The sequence below is a fragment of the Mustela erminea genome, chromosome 10 (assembly GCF_009829155.1).
Source record: "Mustela erminea isolate mMusErm1 chromosome 10, mMusErm1.Pri, whole genome shotgun sequence".
Classification (NCBI taxonomy): domain Eukaryota; kingdom Metazoa; phylum Chordata; class Mammalia; order Carnivora; family Mustelidae; genus Mustela; species Mustela erminea.
Window position 1 is genome coordinate 38,979,804 of NC_045623.1, and position 23,977 is coordinate 39,003,780.

At 35.6% G+C, this 23,977-nt stretch overlaps 1 protein-coding gene across 1 annotated transcript; it reads right to left on the reverse strand.

Annotated features, from left to right (window-relative positions):
- Positions 1-769: 769 nt before the first annotated feature.
- Positions 770-23,229, reverse strand: RPF1 (ribosome production factor 1 homolog). The gene is made up of 9 exons (XM_032361315.1): positions 22,962-23,229; positions 21,462-21,518; positions 19,665-19,745; positions 10,011-10,106; positions 9,315-9,468; positions 2,219-2,301; positions 1,622-1,803; positions 1,303-1,429; positions 770-983 (listed from the first exon to the last, which is right to left on the reverse strand). Exons 1-9 carry the CDS (start codon positions 23,187-23,189, stop codon positions 942-944), a joined length of 1,050 nt encoding a protein of 349 aa, XP_032217206.1. The 5' UTR covers positions 23,190-23,229; the 3' UTR covers positions 770-941.
- Between the last annotated feature and the right edge of the window lie 748 nt (positions 23,230-23,977).

Below are 23,977 nucleotides of genomic sequence, written 5' to 3' on the forward strand. Positions count from 1 at the left end.
ATGTATTAATTTATTTTGAATACCTAAGATAAATGACAATTTCCCATTGTTATTAAGAAGGGGTTAAGTTTTGTGCATTTTCTTACCAACTCATCTCACAAAAATTTATGCCATACATTTATTTGAAAGACTGTAGGGAAGTTGCAGACTTTTTTTTATCCTTTCAAGGTCAGGAGGAAGCTGATGATACTAGTTCCTACTCATGAGTTATTTGCAGGATAAACTTTGTTTTAATAAATTCCTAAACTCTAGGGTGTATTACCATTACACCTAAAAGTGAATTACTTCTTAATAGATTGCTCTCCTAATTAGGACAGTAAAGACTGGACATAGGAATGCCATTAAAAGATGTTAAGAAAAACATCACAGTTTCAAACATTTCTTGAGTGGAATACTATAGTATAATGTAGTAAGGTACAAAGGACCAAGAAAAGAACCACAATTTAGCTTCAGTAATTTGCAACTGTTAAGTCCTTGGTAAACCATATTGCTTTAAAATTTTTACCATTCTGAAAGGCTTAAGGAAATATTAAAACATCCCACAAACTTGGCCTCCTAGTATATAGTCATGCAAGAAACAAAGTTATGTGCCAGGTCCAAGATTAGTCTGCTAGAAAATCACTGGGTTAGTGTCTACCAAGAACTACTCTATTTTCTCTCCAGACCACATGTCCCATGAAAGTACACATGGGAAAGTTAGTTTGAATCTTGATTCTAACTTAAAATTACCTACAAATAAGAATTTTTAGGAATCTTAAGCTGCAACTTCTAAATTCACCAAAATGACTTTTATTTGTATTTGCTACAGTGAATGGCACTTGGTATTTTGTCCACATGTGAAAAGGTTTATGAAACCAGTAAATGACTTTCTGAAAAGGGTCTTCTGTCATAAATTCAAGATAGGTCTGTTTAGCACAATTCAATACTATTCCTTCAGTATTTCATAAATGGAATTTTCTTCTACTTGTATCCATTTCCCGGGGCTGAAATTAGAAGGGGGAAAAAAAAAGGTAAATAATTTATAGGTTAACAATCCTAAAAACAAAACAAAACAAAAACAAAAAAACCTTCTGGATCCATTTCAGAGACTGGTCCACTTTCGAGGACCACTGATCTTTAGGATAATTCAAATGAACCAGAGTTCATCACCAGACCAAACTACCCTATCAGAAATTTGCTCTTTTGAACTTATGGATGTCAGAAGCATAACTTGAGATGTAAGTACTCAAAGCATAATGTACATGGTTTCCTTCTCATTCCATTCAAAATGATCTAAGTGGCTTTTGAAATAAGGCACATTACCTTATGGACCCATTCATATTCTCCATATTTAGAATCAAAGGTTCCTTTCTGAAGAGATCTTAATTTTAAGGTAAAACGTGGTCCAAGTTCTTGAATTCCCACTTTCTTTTCACTCTTGAATATGTACCTTCAAAGATAAATGAAAGAATTAAGGGAAAACAGTCTCAATGAATCAAATGTAATTTCTTCAATGTGATAAGAGTTCAAAAGAAAACTTATCTCTCATCTATGATATTTGTCAATACACTGGAAAACGTTTACACTGAAATGTATTTCATGATTTAAGTCAACGTCCAAGGAGTTAAAGTACCTTCCTCACCTATGAAATCTGAAGAAGATATAGTCCCGCTGATTGTGGAATGTGGCAACCTGCCTTCCAATAAACTGCGGATTATGGGGAAAGAGAGATGCAAACATACGTCCAACTGAATGACCCAGCCTCGTTGTAAAGTTATTCAAAATTATTTCAGGTATGTGTTCTGTAGGGTCCTTCCCTCTTCTCTGGAAAAATGAGGGGGGAAAAAACAACACAACAAGGAATTAATCTATATCCTGATACTGCAAGTTCAAGTTTTAGAATTTACGTGACAAAGAAAAATTTTAAAGGCGTCTTTCTTGATGACAAACTATCATATATGAGTTAACAATCTCATGAAATAATAAAACAGATCTAAAATTATTTGCAGTGACTGTACCAAAAAGTCCTACTAGTAAGTAACCTGTTTCATTAATGAAGGCTACTGCCTGTATGCCAGAACTCAATTACAATCTCCTAAGAAAACTGCCAGTAGATAAAACTTGATTTAAGCAGAAGGACAAATGCCATTATAAAATGCCAATTCGATCTGTAAGTTAGAGTTGACTAACCATATACAGCAAGCAGATAAAAGCCAATTAAGGGATGAATAAAACTTACCTTAATTTCTTTACGCAAACGAACACTGCTCATTTTAAAATGAGCAGTTGGGCCATTTGGCAAGTGACTCAGAATTAATCCATCTGTTCAGAAAGCTAAGAACACATTGAACTCTGTAATTTAAATCTTAAATTGTATAAATACCTGGTCCTCTGTACGTCCAAAGGCTCCTAAAATTTGTAGCTAGGTGAAGAGGTAGATACGTGTATGCCTCTGGATTAACAAATTTCTTACCATACTCAAAACTAAAGCCCCATAAGTCAACCCAAATATTAAAAAAAAAAAAAAACAAAAAAAACCACAAAAAAACAGATTAAGCTATAGTAGTCCCACTTTTTCTCTTCACAATATAACAAATGAGTCATCACTCTCAACAGGGTATGTTGGGTATTCAACTAAACTAGGTGAAAAGAGCTTATGCCCACTACCCTAACAGGAATGGTAAGACAAGATGGGATTCTAGCATAATTTTAGCACAGCAAACAAAAAAGTTTACCTCCATGTTCAGAGGTCTTATAGCCCTAAAAACGCACTTTTATACATAAACAAGTACACTTACATGTGTTTTTTTTTATAGATTTGCAAGGTTAATATATGCTGTCAGCTTTGAATACTGTCCCATGAGACTAGAGACTCCGCCCTCTTCTTGAAATCAAAGTTATTAGTGTCTCTCAAAAGACAAGTTCTTATTCTTGGGATTACTGTGCCACAAATTAAAATCAATTAATTAATAACCATTTACTGATGATCTACTACAGAGATTTCTGCCAGACACACTAAACTATAAATTAAGTATATTTCAATTGGTAGGGTTAGCAGCCCAAGGGCTTTAAATGTCTGAAATGCAGCTACCTATATACAACATTCCTCAAGTCTTCATAACACAATTTGATTATTCCAAATACTGAACCTGTAAAGAGGTCAGAATCAAAATATTCCAAATTATCTGCATATAGTTTTACAAAACATGTTGCCATCTTTTTATAAAGGCATCAACATTCAACCATTAAAAAAAAAAAAAAGCAAAAACACATTCTCCCATTAGCCCATGGGTTATCTTCAACTTCCTCCTTCCCTTACCAAATTCTATTTACTGCTTTTACCCTCATAAATTCCTCACTTCCATAGCCATCCCTTCACCCTTACTGCTATTCTTAGTTGAGGTCCTTGAGAATTTCCACCTACATTAAAACGTTGCTCTGACCTCTCTCACCATTCCAAGTACATTTTCCAAGACTGTAAATCAAGTTTGTTTAAGTAATGATACGGAATGCAACTCTCATTTTATCTGTACCATGGTTTCTCATGCTAAGTGAAAAACAAACTAGATATACCTTGAGTCTTGACAGCTGTAGCTAATTTCATACTACTCTTACCACTGCTCACCTAGAGAACAAAGACATCAGTACAGCTCTCATGTGGCCCCAAACCACCTTTCTAATCTCTAATCTCCCTTTATGCCTCCCTATTTTTCCTAACTGGCAGGTACTGACACAATCTCTTGTACACTATACATATTAATCCTACTATATATTTTTTGTTCATGCTATTTCAGATACCTGCAATATTTAACTCACCTACTAAGGCCCACTTCACCAATGAGTTCCTTTATGTTTGTTACTGTCTTATATATGCAGGCGCACCCATGTTGGATGCGTATTTACAATTGTTAGATCTTGTTCAACTGTCCCCTTTCATTATGATACAGTGCTCTTCTACATCTCATGTAGATTTTAAAGTCTAGTTTTAAGTCTGATACAAGCATTGCTACTCCAGCTTTTTTTTTTTTTTTGACATCCATTCGCTTGATAAATGTTTCTCCATCCTCTCACTTTCAATCAGTAGGTATCTTTAGGTCTAAAATGGGTCTCTCGTAGCCAGCATAAAGATGGGTCTTATTTATCTATCCATTCTGAAACTGTGTCTCTTTTGATTAGAGCATTTAGTCCATTTACATTCAGAGTAATTACCAGTAGATATGTATGTAGTGCCATTTTACTACTTGTTTTGTCACTGTTTCTGGAGATTTTTCTACTCAGAGTCCCCTTTAATATTTCTTGCAGGACTGGTCTAGTGGTCACAAACTACTTTAAGTTTTTGTTTGGGAAGCTCTTTCTCTCTTCTTCTATTCTGAATGATAGCCTTGCTGTACAGAATGAACATTATTGGTTGAATATTTTTCCCATTCAGCACATTGAATATACCATGCCACTGCCTTCTGCCTTGCCAAGTTTGTTGAGAAATCTGCACCAAGACTTCCCTTTTAAATTAGGGGCTTTTTTTGTCTTACTGGTTTTTAAGACTTTTTTATCACTATATTTTGAAAATTTAATTACAATATATCTTCGTGTCGGTCTGCTTTTGTTGATTTTGATGGGAGTTGTCTATGCCCCCTGGATGTGGATACCTATTTCCTTCCCCAGATTAGGGAAGTTTTCAACTATTATTTCTTCAAATTAATTTTCTGCCCTTTTTCCTCTCTCTTCTTCTGGCACTCTATAGATATTATGATGTTTGATGGAGTCACTCAATTCCCTAAATCTGTTCTCGTGTTCCATAACTCTTATTTCCCATTCCATAACAGCTTATTAATTTCCCATTCCGTAACAGCTTATTTCCCATTATTTTGTGTCTTCTGTATCATTTATCCATCCATCTGCCTCCTCCATCCTGTTTCCAAACTCAGTTATTACATTTTTCATTTCTGAATCTTTAATCTCTATGTAAGGTCCTTCCTGAAATCTTCCTTTTTTTTTTCTCAAGCCCAACGAATATCCTTGACTGTTGTTTTAAATTCTCTAGCAGATGTGTTACTTCTATCTGTTTCACTTAGATCTCTGGCTCTAACATTATCATCTTCTTTCATTTGAGATAAATTTCTCCATCTAGCATTTTGTCAAAGTCTCTGCCTTCTTTTGTGTTAGAAAACCCGTTATGTTTCCTGCTCCAAACAGTAATGGCTTTAGAAGTAGAGGTCCTATAAGGTCCAGGGCCTGGCACTTTAGGGGAGTGTCTCTGGTGTGTGCTCTACTGTTGTGTTTTGGCTGCTCTGTCCTTTAGGCCAATTATCTGCAGAGGCTCTCCTTGCCTGCTGTGGGCAGTATTTGGTCCTTGACCAGAATGTGGTGAGTTTTAACTAGGTGTGCTCTGATCTGTTTCTGAAGTGAGACCTGACAGTACTTCCACTAGAACTGAAGCCCTGCAGAACTCTGGTCAGGAGACATGGTGCTGGTCTTCTAGGGAAGGAGCTTGGCATGCTGGGACTGAAGCAACTTAATCAAGAAGTGCAGTACCGCTGAGGCCCACTTCAAATGCCACCTCTTTTTATACAGTTAAAATTAAGCTTTAAATCTCACCTGCCACTGTTACTTAACTTTAGCCCCTGTCACTTATTTGAGTTATAATCATGTAAATGACCTTCTTCCCAACTAATCTGTTAACTCTTAGAAGACAGACTTCTTACTGATAAATACTAGTGCATATACACAGCAGATTATCAGTAATATTTGAGTTCTTCCTGACTTCTCAAATTTCATAAGGTATAGCCAAAAAGAATTTCTGGATCATTTGCACACTGAAAAAAGTCATGAAATCTCAGGGGGCTAAGAAAAGTAACGGTAATTTCTTCTAACCTAAATCAAGACTTGAATCCTTCCTAAAACATTCCCACTAATTGTTTCTGTCAAAAGAAAACTACAAAATCCAAAATAATTCCTAAGTACCTGCACTGTACAAAAAGCTTTCCTTATGTTACTGCTAATTCCTAACATAAACCATGAAGAACAGGAGTCACAATCCCTATTTCAGTAACAAGGAAAAGGGGTTGAGATGGGTTAGGCAGATTAGCCCAAATTTCAGAGCTAGGTGGCAGACCTTAAGGGTGGGATCACACCTGTGCAAAACCCCTAATGCACAGGTATAGCATTCTGTTATAAAGACTGAGGTGAAACTTTTAATACCTTCCCAAAGGTCAAGAATGCAAAACAGTTTACAAGTTGCCAGAAGTACAGCATGAAGACTTATCTAGCTCAAATTTCCATTTAGAAATACCAAATAGAGGATGTAGGTCTCTCCAGAAAAAACTTCCATGCTTTCCCCTATACCATAACATTTACTAAAATGCCTACAACAAACGAGGCATTAAGCCTTGGAAACATACATTTAATGTGATCTTTGCGGGAACCCTAAAGATTTGGTACTATCTCTTATTTTAGAATATGAGAAAACCAAGTACCCAAGAAACTTGAAAAAATTACAAAAGCAGCAAGTAATGAAGTCTGTATCTGACATCATACCTGTCTGACCCAAAGCCACTAGACTACAGTTTAGACAGTTGACAAAGCTCTTTTGTAGAGGAAATCAAGTTTGTATCTCCATAAATTGCCACCATGTGGCACTATTCTTTTATAGCAGCCCTTCCAGTATCTTATCATGCCCCCATATTCTAATTTCCTACAGGCCAAATATCTTCAATTCTTTCAACTTTTCTCCAAGCATCATCATTAGGAATCATTAGTATTTGTAAGCCCATGTTAAGCCTCTAGGAATCACACTAACATTTCTATTATGTGCCTACAAATTATTCTCCTTTAAATTATTCTACATGTTTTTTTTCCTGGATCATGAAAAATAGTAACTACAATCCTCTTTCCCTCTCCTTCCATTTGCCTGTCTTATTATCTTGCTCAGAGTAGCAAAGTCTCATTTACAAGTTGTGCAGATATTCTTTGAAAGCAGGATATGTGACCTTATTAAAAGTTTCTAGGCCTTAAATCTTTTTAACCAAGATGGACTTCCAATGCCCCTTACCGATGTCCTTATTAGTCTTAAAGACCATTCTCTTTTCAGAGAACACAAAAGCAATTTAGGAGGTCTGCTTTCCTAGCTTCTTCCAACACTTTGCCATCAACTGCATTACTACATATCAAATAGGAAAGAAAACGAAGTATCTTTGAAATTATTAAAATCAACATCCAGGGGTGCCTGGGTGGCTCAGTTGGTTAAGTGTCTGCCTTCGGACAGGTCATGGTCCCACGGTCCTGGGATCAAACCCCATGTCAGGCTTCCTGCTCAGCAGAGGCCTGTTTCTCCCTCTCGTCCCAGCTTGTGCTCTCACTATATCTATCGGTCTCTTCAAATAATAAATAAAACCTCAAAAAAAAAATCCAGGCAAGATTATACCTATAAAAATTCTATTCATTAGGACTTTTAAAAACTGCATAATTCCATACTTAAAACTTACAATCATGGGATACCCATCACATGCTTATGTGTATGTGCATATATATATTTATGTGTATAGGAAATATAATCTTACACTTGAATTAATTAGTCTAGTTATTCCTTAATATAAATTTGGTCTTTTTACTGATGGTACCTTAATGATATAAATTTATCCTACACGTATTAATACATTTTGGGAAAAAGACAATATATAAGGAAAAGAGAACATAAGCTTTCTAAAGGCAACAGATGGTGTTAAGTGAAACTTAGTGCCTATATAAAATACCTAAACTAAAAGAAGGATACAATGTTTATTGAACTGATGAATGCCTGCTAGCAGCCTTAAAATGGTAATACTTTTTTAATTGCCAAAAACAGAGAGGAACACAGACCTTGCCACTTTATTTTGGGAGACAGTTTTAAGGCAGCAGCAACTACATTAAAAACATCTCTTCTGGAATAGTTAAATATTCAAGAGATTTTTGTTATTTGGGGTACATTAACCCATAATCTAATTTCTATAATATGGCCAACAAAAACATTACATTAGAAAGCTAGTTTTAGTCTATTTTGGTCTCTGGAAAGCAACTCACGTAAAGTGGATAATGTCTTTAACTTATACTGAAAATAGTAAGGCCCTAAAAGGTATTTATTAGGTTTTTAAAACATAGCTTTTAAACTATTTTTTTAAACTATTTAAAAAAAAGGAGTGTTCATTGATTGAAAAAAAATGTTATTCTGGCAACAGGAAAATCCTCTCCCTATCTTTTATGAACCCTTAATAATTTTAATAACTTGACCCATGTAAATGATCATCTTCAAAATTAATAAGCTCACAGGGGAGCCTGGGTGGCTCAGTTAGTTAAGCTGCCAACTCTTAATTTTGGCTCAGGTCCTGATTTCAGGATCCTGGGACTGAGCCCTGTGCCAGGCTCCACACTCAGGGTGGGGGGTGGGGGCAGGCAGTTCCTTAAGGACTCACTCTCTCCCTTTGTTCCTCTCCCTGCTTGCTTCATGCACACTCTCTAAAAATAAATAAATAAATCTTAAAAAATTAAATTACATTAATGAGCTCAGAGGCGCTAGTTGATAAATAAGGAAAACAAAAGCAATAGCGAAAACAAATCTAGGCATCTTTATATGCTCTCTCATCTCCAAACAGGAAAAAATACCTTGGGTTCATCTCACACAGTTGCCTCAGATCTGAGACTCACAGAATAAGGATAGAGTATTCTTGGCATCTGAAACAGCAGCAAATACATAATATGGGCTCAAATATCTACCTCAAAAATGTAACCCTGTGACACCACCTCTGGTAACATAGAATCTAGCCATATCAGACTACCTGCAGATCCCCAACAGGGTCAGCTCCATCAGGCCTCTGCCTTTACAAATAAGTGTATCTGCACTGGGCACTCTTCTTCAACTTTATTCACCCATATTCACCTTAACTGAGCTTAGGCATCTTTTTCTGTCAAGTCCCTCGTCCCTGATATCCCCAGGGCAGATTTTACCAGACTGTGCACTATATCTTGTATTTCTCTCTTTAAATGAACTATCCACGCTATAGTTTTGTTAGTTTACTTATCTATTTTCTCTTATTAGATTATAAACTCCCTGAAGCTCCTATTTATTTCTCCATCTTTTACTAAGGATTAAAATAACGTCAGCCTGTAGCATTTACTTGATGAATACTTGCTAAATGAAAAGAAAAAAATTAGTTCATAGAATCTTGGATAGATACATAATTTTCTAGCTTAAAAAATTATATGTTCTTAAAGTTATAGAAAACATTTCCTTATTCTTTCAAATGTATTTTAAAAAGGGATGAAGGTGAAACAAGAAAACTTCTTTAATAAAACAAAAAGGATACTTGGTGTTTTACGATCTTCATTAATAACGACCAGATCTGTAAAATCTCTTGAAATGCACTGTGGAATAATTTTTTTCAGAGCCAGTCCTCTTCTGTAATAAACATGTGAGTTTGGTATAACTGTGGAGAGCTGTTCACAGAGTCGTACTGTTCTCTGCAAAACAAAATAACAGAAATCTTTGACAGTGAGAAGGAATAAAAGTCTTAAGTGATATACATTTATAAGGTAAGAAGTAATGATTAATGTGTTATTAATAGAGGGCAAGGGCAGGGAAAGAATGGAATCTGAACAGTATTTAATCCTTTATTAAGGCTGATCATCCTAAAGCACTGGGGGTGATTATGCCCCACTGGAGAACATTCGGCAAAAGAGGTTATAACTGGTGGTAGTGATGGGGATGACTGGTAGTGGTATCTAGTGCACAGAGGCCAGGCAAGCTGCTAAACATTCTATAATGAAGGGGACCACCCCCATAATAACAAATTATGCAGTCCAGAATGCTAATAGTGCTAAGGCCAGTAAACTCTACCCTGAAGAATCATGCTTAGAAATGTATAATTTTATTTAGCTTATTCATAGGCATTATCTATTGAAATTACTAATAATTTAACTGAGATCTTCTGAAAGGAGTTCTTTTAAATAGTCTATGTGGGAAAGTTAAGAATTCAATAACTATACTGATTGATAATGCTTACCCCATGAGGTCTATCTGATGTTGTGATGAGAATCTTGGGAGAAGTTTGTCTGTTGAAGTAAGAAGCAAATTCATCTGTAGCTTCATCATAAGCAACCTGTGAACAGAAAAAAATATAATTTTTTAAAAATATTTTATTTATTTGACAGAAAGAAACATAGCGAGATAGAGAACACAAGCAGAGGGAATGGCAGAGGGAGAAGCAGGCTTCTTGCTGAGCAAAGAGTCCAATGTGGGGTTTGATCCTAGGACCCTGGGATCAAGATCTGAACCAAAGGCAGACGCTTAACAATTGAACCACCCAGGCGCCCCTGGAGAAAATATATTTTTATATCAAACATACTCTACTATTAGGCCAAAATTTTAAAAGTAGCTCTAGCAGGATTCTATGGCACAGACTATCTTCCTGACTGATAGGGGATTTAAAGAAAGCCAAGAGGGACTTATATTAAGGGCAACATGAACAGGCTGAATGATTTTCTATCTGTAGAATACAAGTATAAAACTGGAAAAAATTGTAAAAAACAATTTCAAGACACAAATTGAGCTGTGTTTATTCTTTTAAAATTTATTTATTTGAGAGAGTGTGTAAGCAGGGGGAGGGGCAGAGGAGGAGGGAGACAATCTCAAACAAACTCTCTGCTGAGAGCAGACCCCAATGCAGGACTTGATCTCATGACCCTGAGATCATGACCTGAGCTGAAATCAAGAGTGAGGTGTTTAACCAAATGAAACTCTGGTGCCCTGAGCCATATTCATTCTTGAAAAACGGCTAGGGCTATGGGCAAGGACATCAGGAATCTTGCTAAGAACTATTCCATTTCTTCCACCAACACGGCTGAGAAAATACTAACTTTATTAACTTTAGGTTTGATGGTAGGCAAGAACCAGCAATCTTGAATCTAAGGGTAATGGACTAGATTGGGGACAGGTGGGTCTGAAAACCCTTGCTTTGTTAGTCCAAGGTTACTGGGCCAGTTCAGGGGAGATGTGGACCAGTCAGAAATGCAGAGCTAAGGAAGTGAAAAAGCCACAGAGGGACTGAAACAATCTCCACAAAATCCATACACATACATATGGGAGAGTTCTAAGAAACCAATTCACATGAAAGGCCAGGGAGGCTTGAGAACTGGCTCCAACTTTGAATGCAATCCTCAACCCACACTCAGCTCAGCTGACAGAAGTTTGGAAGCTCAAGGTATCTCAACACAGTACCCACCCAAAGCATTTATAAGGTAAGAAGTAATGATTAATATGTGTTATTAATAGAGGGCAAGGGTAAGGAAAGAATGAAATCTGAACATTAAGCCACACAAACACAGGGACAATCTCTAGGGAGGCAGGTTAAAAACAAAAACAAAACAAAACAAAAAAACCCAAAACAAAAAAAGACAAGTAGAGACGTACAATACTGATAAAGGAAATTCAACTTTTAATGTTTATGGGCCCTGCTCCTAGGCTCCCAAGGAAGCCAAACTTTTACCAAGGTCAGAATGACTTCACTGAACTTCAAAGCATGGGCTCTCTGCTCCCAACACACACTATATATTTGCTTTTTTTTTTTTTTTTTTTAAGATTTTATTTATTTATTTGACAGAGAAAGAGATTACAAGTAGGTAGAGAGGCAGGCAGAGAAAGATGGGGAAGCAGGCTCCCTGCTGAGCAGAGAGCCCAATGTGGTACTTGATCCCAGGATCATGACCTGAGCCAAAGGCAGAGGCTTTAACCCACTGAGCCACCCAGGCATCCTATATTTGCTTTGTTAACAAATACCTTTCTAAAAGAACATTTTAAACTAAAGGTGAGTAAAAGTCTCCCTAAGTTCTGTTTCCATACCTCCAAAGCCTTCAACCTTGCACACACTGAAACCATAAGATCAAATTTGTAATTTTCTGAATGTCTTCTGTCATGATGATTTATAACTCTTGATGTAACAAAAAATATATATAACCCTGTATTAGGGTTTCCTTCTCCAGAGTACTCTTCTTTGTCAAAAGTGTATATCCTATAAAGCCTTCCTCAACTGGACTCTCTTTCTTTTTCCTTTTCTTTTTTTTAAATAGAAATTCTAAAAGATTTGTTCATTTTGCATTGAATCATTACACAGATAGATAGATGGGAAGGATAGAGTCATTATACAGTTTAGCCAGGCAAGTTACTAGAACAAAAAAAATCAGTAACTCAAAAAATAAAAAAGTCCAGAGTGTCCAGCTTTCAGCCAAAAAATTAGGTACTTAGTATGACTAATAATCAGGAAAAAAGCAACCAATAAAAACTGTCTCTGAGCAGGTCTAGATGTTGAATTTAGTGAAAATTTTAAAGCAGCCATAATAAATATTCAAGAAATTAAAAGAGGGGCTTAATGTAGATCTATGATGGCAAAAGAATCAATGAATTTGAAATCAGATTAATAAATACCCAATCTGAAAAACAGAGAAAACAATCATTAAAAAAGGAACAAAACTACAGAAAACTACAGGACTAAGTTAACCATTTTAATAGTGTGAAAAGGAAGTCTTTGGGGAGCATGGGTGGCTCAGTCCATTAAGTGTCTACCTTTGGCTCAGGTCATGACCAAGCCCATGCCAGGCTCCCTGCTCAGTGGGGAGTCTGCTTCTCTCTCTCTCCCTGCTCCTTCTCTCTCTTTCAAATAAATAAATACAAGATCTTTAAAAAAAAAAAAAGAAAGAAAAGAGAAGAAAAGAAAAGGAAGTCTTTGAAGGAAAGAGAAAGTAGAAAAAAGTATTTGAAGAAATAATGGGTGAAAAATTCCAACATACGGCTATAAGCTCAACAAACCCCAATAGGACAAAAAGAAGAGTAACATAAACACATCAAGGTCAAATAACGAGGAGCCAAAACCAGAAAATTTTGAAAGAAAAAAGAAAAATCATATGCAAGGGAGCAACTATTAAAATGGCTGATTTCTCATCAGAAATTATGAAGGTCAAAATGTAATAGTGTATGTTCCAAATACTAAAAGAGAAAAAAGTCAACCAAGAATTCCTTAATTTGCAAAATTCTTTCAAAACTGAAGGCAAAATAAGCATATTTTCAAATAAACAAAAATGAGATAGTTAGCTATCAGATCTATTATAAAAACAAAAACATAAAGAGATTCTACAAGCTCAAAGAAAATGACACCAAATGGTAACTCAGATCCAAGGAAAAGAAGAGCACTATAAATGGTAAATACAAAGGTAACCATAAAAGACCTTTTGTGTGTGTATGTGTAAACGTTCAAGCTATACTGGTGTAACCTATTATACTTTTATCAGCATCATGTCTGTATTTACTTGGAAGTAGATTGTGATAAATTGAAGATGTTATGCTGTAATTCCTAGAGAAACTGCTAAAAGAATTCTAAACATATAACTCAAAAGATTACAAGGAATTAAAATAGCATACTAAAAAATATTTTTAAATATAAAAGAAAGCAGTCAAGGAGAAACAATAAAAATACATAAAATATATTTAAAAAAGCAAAATGGCAGATGTAAATATAACTACATCAATAATTAACATTAAATACTAATTGTTAGACTGAATAAAAGAGCAATATCCAACCATACACTGTCTGTGACATTTTAAATTCAAAGATATAAACTCATTAAAAGCAAAAGCACGAAAAAAGAACAGTAACCATAAGAGAGTTTAGGTGGCTATGTGAAATGAGATAAAATAGAAACTAAGTAAAGAAATGTTGCAATAAACAATTTAAGGGAAGGTACAACAAGGGATATACTGGATTATATATCAATACACTATGAAGATATAATAATTACAAATGGACTCACACCTGAAGGAAAGTAGAAACAAAAAAAATTTAAAAATAGGTATGTACCTAACAAAAGAACCCCCAAAGACATTAAGTAAACTGAAAGAAATGGAAGAAATGAATAACTCAAAAATTATAATTAGAGATTTCAATATCCTCTCAGTAACTTGATAGAATTAGAAATTCAGCAAGTACACAGAAAATAGGAACAACACAATCAACCAACTTAAAACTCTCTTAACAATCCACTTCGAAACAGCAAAATATACATGTTTTCCAAAGGAACACACAACATTCTTCAAAACAGATCTTGCGCTAGAACACAGAATAGTTTCTTTACTTGAAAAGGACTAAAATCAACAGAGATTGTTCCAGAACCACAGTAAAATTAAGTTAGAAACCAACAGCAGAAATATACCTGCGAAATCCTCAAGTATTTAGAAACTGAACAATACACTTCTTGATAATTGATGAACCAAATTAGAAATCACAAGAGAAAACAGAAAATATCTTGAACAGAATGAAAATGAAAACACAACAAACATATCAAAATGTATGGGCTATGGCTAACCCAGTGCTTAGGAGGAAAACCATAGCTTATGTGATTATATTAAAAAGAAAGAAAAAGTATAAAATTAGTAACGTAAGCTTCCATTTTAAGAAACTAGAAAAAGGGGGCGCCTGGGTGGCTCAGTGGATTAAAGCCTGCCTTTGGCTCAGGTCATGATCCCAGGGTCCTAGGATGGAGCCCCACGTTGGGCTCTCTGCTCAGCAGGGAGCCTGCCTTACCCCCCTCTCTCTGCCTGCCTCTCTGCCTACTTGTGATCTGTCTGTCAAATAAATAAATAAAATCTTAAAAAAAAAAAAAGAGGGGCGCCTGGGTGGCTCAGTGGGTTAAGCCGCTGCCTTCGGCTCAGGTCATGATCTCGGAGTCCTGGGATCGAGTCCCGCATCGGGCGCTCTGCTCAGCGGGGAGCCTGCTTCCCTCTCTCTCTCTGCCTGCCTCTCCATCTACTTGTGATTTCTCTCTATCAAATAAATACATAAAATCAAAAAAAAAAAAAAAGAAACTAGAAAAAGAATAAATGAAACCTTATATAAGTAGAAGAAAAGAAAGAATAAGGATCAGGGGATAAAACTAATGAAATAAAACACATCAAGCAAAAACCAAACCAAACCAAACCCTGATGAAATTACAAGAAGGAATCAATAAATCTTTCATTATAAGAGATACTTAGATTTCAACAATAAGAAAGGAAACACATCTTAAAACTTGAGGGATTTAACAAAAGTGGTACTTAGAGGAAATTTTGTGGACTTAACTGCTCATTATAGAAAGGAAGATGAAAAACAAGTTAATCAAATAAAAAGAATAAATTCAAGAGAGTAACAAGAAATAAACGATAAGGTGAGATGTAAATAAATTAGAAAATGAAGTTTCAAAATAAAGATGATCAGAAAAGTACTTTGAAAGAGTTAACAGAACAGATATTATCTCTGGTAAAAAGCCCAAATAAATAATATTAGGAATGGAAAGGACCATTACTGCAGTCTCCCTTATATATACACAGATATACATATTCTAAAAAGAGTACTGACAAACCAAAACAATGTGAAAAAGATAAAACATCTTAATTAAATTAAATTTATTCCAAGAATGCAAAAGAGATTTAACATTAGAAAATCTATTTCATTCCTACATTCACACAATAAAGGAGAAAAACTGCATTCATCTCAATATTTGCAGAGAAAAAGTACATAATTATCTCAACATTTGCAGAAAAAGCACCTTTAACATTTTACATTCATTCATGATAAACAACCCTGCCAGCAAGAAAATGGATTTTCCTTAACTTATAAGAAGAATCTACCATTAAAAACACAAACATTAATGATACATGTTAGAAGCATTCTCTTTAAAATTAGGAACATGGCACAGATAACACTATTGCTATTTCTATGTATTTGACATGCTGGAGGTTCTAGTCATCACAAAAGAAATTATCAATGGACTGAAAGTTATTTGCAGAAATGATTAGTACAATATTTAGACAAATTATTAGAAACAAATTTAGGCATACTGTTTAGAAGATCACAATCCAAAAATCAATGGATTTTTATAAATCAGCAAATAAAACAATTTTCAGAAATGTGATTTACACTAATAAAAAACACAAAATATCCAGCAATAGCTCTAACAAGATTTATGTATAAAACTTGCATGAAGAAAATTACATGTATAAAACCAGCAATAGCTCTAACAAGATTTATGTATAAAACTTGCATGAAGAAAATCACTGAAATGCATTTTTTGTATAGAAGACCTACTTAAAAAAAAAAAACAAAAAAAAACATATAAATAGAACCCCTAAGTTATCTACTTTAACACGATTTATAATTTTATATGGCAGACCAAAGGTTCACAAAGTGAATATTCCTGAAGAGAGAGATTAGAGGATGGGGGTGGAGAGGGGCATTCTGCTCTAACAGATATCAAAACTTAGCATGAAAATAAATAAGTGATAAAGCAACAAGCTGACCAATTGCTCAGAAAAAGGCCAGGTATATATGGGTACTTGATTTATGACACAGCATTATAATTCACTGTGGGAAAGGTTGTAGTACTGGAAAAATGGTGCTGGGGAAACTGGTTACATATGGTGGGGGCAGGGGAAGAAAGAAAAATTGATTTAATTTCTCATGCCAAACAAAGAAATCCATTCCTGATGATTAAGCACGTAAATGCGAAAAAAAGCACAGAAAAAGTAAAAAGAACATCCACAAATTGGAAGATACTTATATATGAAAGATTAGTATCCAAAATATAAAAAGAAGTCCTACAAATCAGTAAAATATACCATAGGATTAAAAAAACTGGGCAAAAAACACGAGATGGCATAACTGTAGCAAAACACAGTGCTTACCTGTAAAGATGCTCAACCGCATTAGGAATCAAGAAAATGCAAACTCAAACCACAATGCGATAGTCCTTTATCACTACCAAAGTATTGGTCAGAATGTAGATGGCCAGAAACACTGCCCTTATTCTATGCAAGTGAAAAGTGATATAAGCACTAGTTTGGAAAACATTTTGGCACCACCATATAAAGGTGAATATTTACACACCTCATGACCTAACAAATTCTCCCCTAGGTAAATATTGGGGAAAATTTCATATATATGTAGCCTCTAAACACCTGTGAATTCCAATTTATCTCCAGGCAAGACCCCTTCCGTATCACGTCAATGACAATTCCATCCTTCTATCCGTCTAATTAATTACTAAGGCTAAAACCCTCGATACCGCCTTTGAATCCTCTTTTTCTCACATCCCACTTCCTATCTATCAAGAAATTCTACTGGCTCTAATTTCAAAATATACCTGGGGGAAAAAATCCAAACCTTAGAATCAAATTGATTCTCAACACCCATTGTAACCTCTATAGCCCAAATCATCATCATAATCTTGGATTGCTTCAGTAGCTTCCTAAGTACCTATTTCCCCCTCTCTAAATTACATTTTCAGTATAGCAACCAATTTTACCTTTAAAAATCTATCTATCATATCATCCCTCTGTTCAAAACATCCAATGGTTCATTGCACTAAGTACAAACCAAGCCAACCAAGCCACTGCTCTGGCCTCTGCTCTTCCCAATACTGGCCCTTCTTCTATAACCCTCTCTCTTGCTCACTTAATTTCAGCATACTGGCTTCCTTGCTGTTCTTCCAAAACATACTAAGCATGCTCCTCCTGCCTCAGAACTTTTGCACTGTTTATGCACTAGGTTTTACACTGGTCATTCCTTGGAAACCAAATGGGGCAGAACTGCAAGGAGGTCAATTTCTTTACATTCAAAAATAGCTGATTTCTTTATATCCTTCAAGTCTTTGCTAAAAGGTCATCTTCTCAATGAAGCCTACCCTGACAATCATTATATAGAACTGCAACCCTAATCAACAAAAAAATGGCCACTAGATATGAAAAATTGATTAAAAAGAAAAAAAGCATAAAAAGATATTCAACCTCATTCACAACAAGTGAACAAAAAATTAAAACTACACTGAGATACAATCACCCATAAGACTGGAAAAAATTATTCGTAATTGCAAAATCTTGAGTGAAAGTTTGAATAGTACACATTTACATAATCTCAAAGCATAACCCCTCCCAAATACTTATTACAAAAGGGAAAAACAGAAGCTAAAATGGGAAAATCAACAATATATGACTCTTAATAATAGCATCAAAAAGAATGTAAGATCATATCTAACATATACCTGTCAAAAATACATAAACCGAACATAATCATGAGCAAATATGAAACTCATATTAAGTGACATTCCATAAAAAATACCTGGATTGTACTCTTCAAAAATGTTAATGTCATTAAAAACAAATAAAGTCCAAGGACCTGTTCCAAATTAACGGAGGTTAAAGTCATAACAGAATTGAATCCATGAGCTGGAATTTATCTTTTGCTAAAAATGATGCCATTTGGACAACTGTAGACATCTGAATAAGCTGTCTAGACTAAATAATAATCGATGTTAATTCTGTGATTTTGATAACTATACCCTATGCTTATTAAGAAAAACATACTTGTTTACAAGTAAAATCCACTAGATTATGTAGGAGTAAACAGGCTTCATGTCTACCATTTATTCTCAAGCATTTCAGAGAATACAGAAGAAAATCATGTGTGGTACGAATTAAAATTTAGGAAATCTAGGTGACGGGCATACATGAATTCCACTTTTCTATTAAGTCTGAAATTATGTCAAACTAAATAAATCGTACACACACACACACACACACACAAAATTGCAAACTCTCTCTACTTCAGATAGTCCTCAATCTACTTTATCCAGATTCTTCTGAGGATTTATTTATTTTAGGGGAAGAGAGAGAGCACGCACATGTGGAAAGAGAGGGAGAGAGAAAATCTCAAGCAAACTCCCTGCTAACCACAGAGTCTGACCTGGGGTGCGATCTCACAACATTGACATGGTAACTTGAGCTGAAATCAAGTTGGATGCTTAACTAACTGAGCCACCTAGGCACCCCTCTTTCACCCTAGTTTTTAACTGTAGTAATCTATCACCCACTAACACATAATTTATTTTACTTTGTTCACTGTTTATCTCTCTCCCTAGAATACAAGTTCTGGGTGGGCTGATATTTTGTGTGTATACATGGCAAAGTGTTTGGTCCACTGGTGGAATCCAAGTCCCTAAAACAGATCCCAATACACAGCAGACGATCAATAAACATTTGCTAGAAGAGTGACAGACTGACTGAATGAATGATCATATCTAGAAATGTTAAGGAATGTCAAAAACAGTACTATCTGAGAGCAAATATAACCAAAACCAAATCTGCTATACCAAAAAAAAAAAAAAAAAAAAAAGTTTAAAAACCTTGATTCTCTCACTATACTGTCACCAAAGGGCAAATGTGAAAAGTGACAAGTGGATGATAATCTTGAAACCAAGAGTTTTATGAGGACACAGAAAATATCACCAAATGTTATCCTTATATCAAAATGTCTAATACTACAAAAATCTATAGTATGAGTAATGCTTTTCGAATGATATTAAAAACAGAAGTACTATGTAAGATACTAAATGACAAAAGTTTACCTAGGCATAAAATATCATACATTTCTAGAGAATAGAAATATATTTCTATTTTCTGCCATTTTCTAGAACATTTGAGAAATTCAACTATGACATAATCTATAGCAAATAATATGTCAACATTATAGCTGAAGCAGTCCATATACAATTTCACCAGCCAGTACTTTTAAGTGTCAATATGTGAACAAATGATTTATCAACTGTGGCCATCCAAATTTATTTAAGACTTATAACATTACCTCTTCATCATTAGGGTCTACTACAGTTTCATCATATACTCTCTGGTTGTCAATGGTCTTTGGTACAGGCTTTGGTGGAGCCTAAATAAAAGAAAAAAAATTAAGTTTTTAGAAGCAATTTACATAGCTAATTTTGCAGTCTGATTGGGGAAGAATAACAGAAATTTCCAAATAATCCAAAACCCAAATCTGTTCCTCATTCATCCCAATAATACTGAGTAAAAGGTTTTTAACTCTGAGCAGAGATATAAACATCCTAGAAGAAATACTAACTGAATGAAATGACTTAATACCATGCAAAAGTACCTGAAAGAAGAAACTGGAATTAAAAGAATTATCCACTAAGAAGAATATTAAACAGAATGAGAAAAATTACAGTTCACCCTTAACCAACATGGATTTGAACTGTGCAGACCCACTTACAAGTGAATTTTTTACAGTACAAGACTATAAATGTATTTTCTCTTAACATTTTCTGAATAACATTTTCTCTAGCTTATTTTACAGTAAGCATACAGCATATAATGCACATAACATATAAAATATGTGTTAACTGATTATTTCTCAGTAAGACTTCAGATCAATAGCAGGGTATTAGCAGTTAATAGGACTTTCAACTGTGCAGGAGTGGAGATGGTCTGTCTGGAACCCAACTGCCATGTTGTTCAGGGGTCGGCTATACAAAGGTATATCTATATGCAGTTTTATTCCAGTACTTTCAGAAAGCTATGCAGAAATAAGTAACAAAGCTACAAGTCTATCTACTGAACTAGAAAGTTTGAGGCATTTACAGTAAGGAATGAAAGGGAGCAGCAATTTATATAAAAAATATGCAACAGCACTAATATTAGTGGAAATGAACAGCAAATAGGGCAAATATCATACAAAAAGTTAATGACTACGACACTTCAACATAATGGAATACTGTTAGAAATGGCAACATGCACACTCAGCTTAGACCAAAAAATTTGTAAATGAAATGCTAAGGAGCAGGAACAGAGAACTATAAGCACACACTGACTAAAATAAATTCAAAACATATGTATGCTAGCAGAGATATGAAGAAGTATGAACTGATAAACTATTTGGGATTTTATTTATTATTCTATGAAATAAATACTGAGTTTTTAAATTTTTTTTTTAAAGGAGGCAGTTCTAGGAAGTCATCTTTCTAGGAAGTCATTCTTGTAATCTGAGTCATTCTTGTAATCCTCAGATTACAAGAATGATGAAATTTCCCAATGGTGATCAGCACATTTGCTGTTATTGACTGAGCACTGAGAGTTGAGACTAATGTTGCCTGATAAGATTCTGCACATCAAAACAGTCTAATACTGGCAAGTCTGGTAAGTACTAGACTGGGATGCTTCCCCATTCCCAAAGTCAGAAGGATGAGTCTCTGTCTCTCAAACACATAAAATTAAGTAAAATAAGCACACTGAAGCAGACATACCATTTACGTGAAATTTTGAAAAAAATGCAAAACACCATTATTGTTTTCATCATTTAGGAACACAAAAAAAGAAGTGCACGGGAACAAAACATGGCAATTTCTTAAGTGGTTATCTTTAGAGGGGAAAGCAATCAGGAAAAAGCATACAAAAGACTGAATATTATTTGCCAATGCACTGTTTCTAAGCTGGGTAGAGAACAGAAAGGGGTTTGTTATTTTATTTTCACATCTTTTATACACTGGTTATATTTTATAATAAATTTAAAAGAAAGTGATACAACATAAATATCAGAGAGCATTCCTCAACATAAGACAGAAAGCAGATGGCTAAAGATTTTACTTACCTTATCACCAAGAGCTTCTCTCTCTTTCTTAAGTTTTTTCTTAATTGCCAACTTTTCCTAAAAAGTTTAAACACAAGAACAATATTGAGAAACCACCAGTTACATCACAAACACATACTGAACTATACATTACTAATGCTATGAATACTTAAACTGAGAAATCTTTGTAATATATTAAACATCCTAACACAGATTTTCATACCTAAATTATTGTAAACCAAATAAGCTGGCCAATCAATAAAACATAAGTATCTTGCTCCTTCAAAAAGATCTAAATTGGCAAGCTCAAATATTTAAAGTTTTACTAGCTTTACCTTTAACTATAAAGTCTCAACTTAAGTAAAAATGTAAAATGTATGCTTAAAAAAATTAACAAGTTTTTCTTATTTCATTTTGCATTCCTAGTAAGTTGTGTTCTAAAGAAAACCATGGGTATGCTGCTTACATCTTTTGGAAAGTACTAAAAATAAATGAGAATGGGAGATACATTTTCAGATTGCTTCCAATAAACCACCATTTGTTATCCATAAATCTTACAATCAAAATATGCTTTCAAAATTATTAAGAACTTGCAAGGTGAATTACACCTGTAATTACTGTAAATCTGTACCTTCCCGAGATTCTGAATAGAATGCTTAATACACAACAGAAAGTACACACCCCTCCCACCCCCCAGTGCCTATCTACCCTCCACCCCTCATCAAGTTTCAGATTACAGATTACAGTAGACTACAGAAGACTTCTAGGAGACCCTTCCGGCAAACCCGCTCTCCTAGAGGGACTTAAAATATATATTCCAGTAGCACTCTGGCGCTTATAATGAGTAAGGCACAATCCACGGCCTCAAAAAAAATCCAGTATCTAGTAAGAGGAGCCAGGCAAGTGAAAAGAATATTATGTGTGTGAACTTTTACGACGTACAAAGATAAACAGATGCTTGCTTCCAATTGCAATTTAACCACAGATAAGTACCGTGATCTTGAGTTTTATTTATCGCTTCATATTTACCCCTATAACAGTATGAAGACAACCCTATAAATACCACTACTAGAAACTTTGCATAAATAATTTCGGTAAGAGTCCAGGAATCAGAGAAGCATCACTTTGGGTTTACGTAGTGCACGTTTTAAGGGTTCTAGGAATCAGCCAAATTTAGGCGGACTGGGCTAAACATAGAGACGCGCGAATTTCGCGTTCCAGGTCTGGAGGGATATTTTCGCTTCTACGAGAGCGGGACATCCTGGTTTCATTCTCAGAGGGAGAACCTAGAGCGGCTGAAAAGGAAGAGGATCCTTGACGCTCAAACAGCTGAAATCTAGAGAATGTCTCCAAAGCAGTGTGAGGGGACCAGGACACAAGAACTTCAGCCTCACTCCTCCAGATTACCTCCTCCCGCACGCCGGGAAGGCGCGACCACGCAAGTGCTATTCCCCGCCCCACCATCACGCGCGCGCGTGAATAATGCGGCGCATGCGCTCGGCCGCCGCCGCCCCGTCCTACCTTACGTTGCTGCTGTTTCCACCGCGTGAACATTAAATGTCGCCGTTGTTTGTTCTTAATTTCCGAAATGCTGAAGCCTGGGGGGAAGGCGGCCGCTTTCGGGGGTTGGACCCCGCTTTCCGTCGCTCCATCCTCAGCAACTGCAGCCTCCTGGGGTTCTTCGGCGGCCGCTTTCCGTTTCAGGCCTTTCTTTCCTCGGCTGCCGCTGTTAACCCCGGTCTTCGCCATGGTGTTTGCTTCCAGGCGTCTGTACGGAAACGGAAACAGCTGACCCCCGTGACTCCCTCATTTAAACTTTTACTTCCGGGGTCAAAAAGTTCTTAAAGAGAAAGGTGGAGTACTTTGTGATTTTTAGCCATTTAAGAAGGTGGCAAAATTCAGGGGTTCCTGGGTAGCTCCTTTGGTTAAGTGGTTAATCGTCCTCCTTCAGCTCAGGTCATGATCCCTGAATTCTGGAATTGAGCCCCTCATTAAGTCCCCGCTTAGCGGGGAGTCGCATTCCACCTCTGCTCCTTCCCCTTCTCATTCTCTCTCGTTCCGGTCTTAATATATAAAAATCTTAAAACAACAACAAAAAAAAGTGGCGAAATTTAGCTTTGAGAAAAGTTTGGGGGGTGGTTGCCCTGCTGTCTGAATACTGAAATGATGAGTTTGTGGAATCCTTTATTGAGCGTCTACTATGTGTCAAGCCCTCAAAATATTGGAACAAAGCAGCCTTTGCTGTATGAAGTTTATGTCTTACTGGAAGAAGATCTGAAATGAGCACACAAATAGTGTGGCGAGCCAAAAAGTAACACACGGTAGGGAGAAAATAGAATAGGATTAAAGGAAGATCAGAGGTTGCACCTTTTAAATAGGATTGTTAGAGTTGCCATCATTGAAAAAGTTAACATTAAGCAAAGATTTGAAAGAGGTAGTGGGTAAACTTAGCGGTTATTTGAGGGAAGATCTGTTCATGTGAGTAAAGCTGGTTATCTAGGAGAAAAGCTGTCCAAGCAATGGAAACATACAATTCC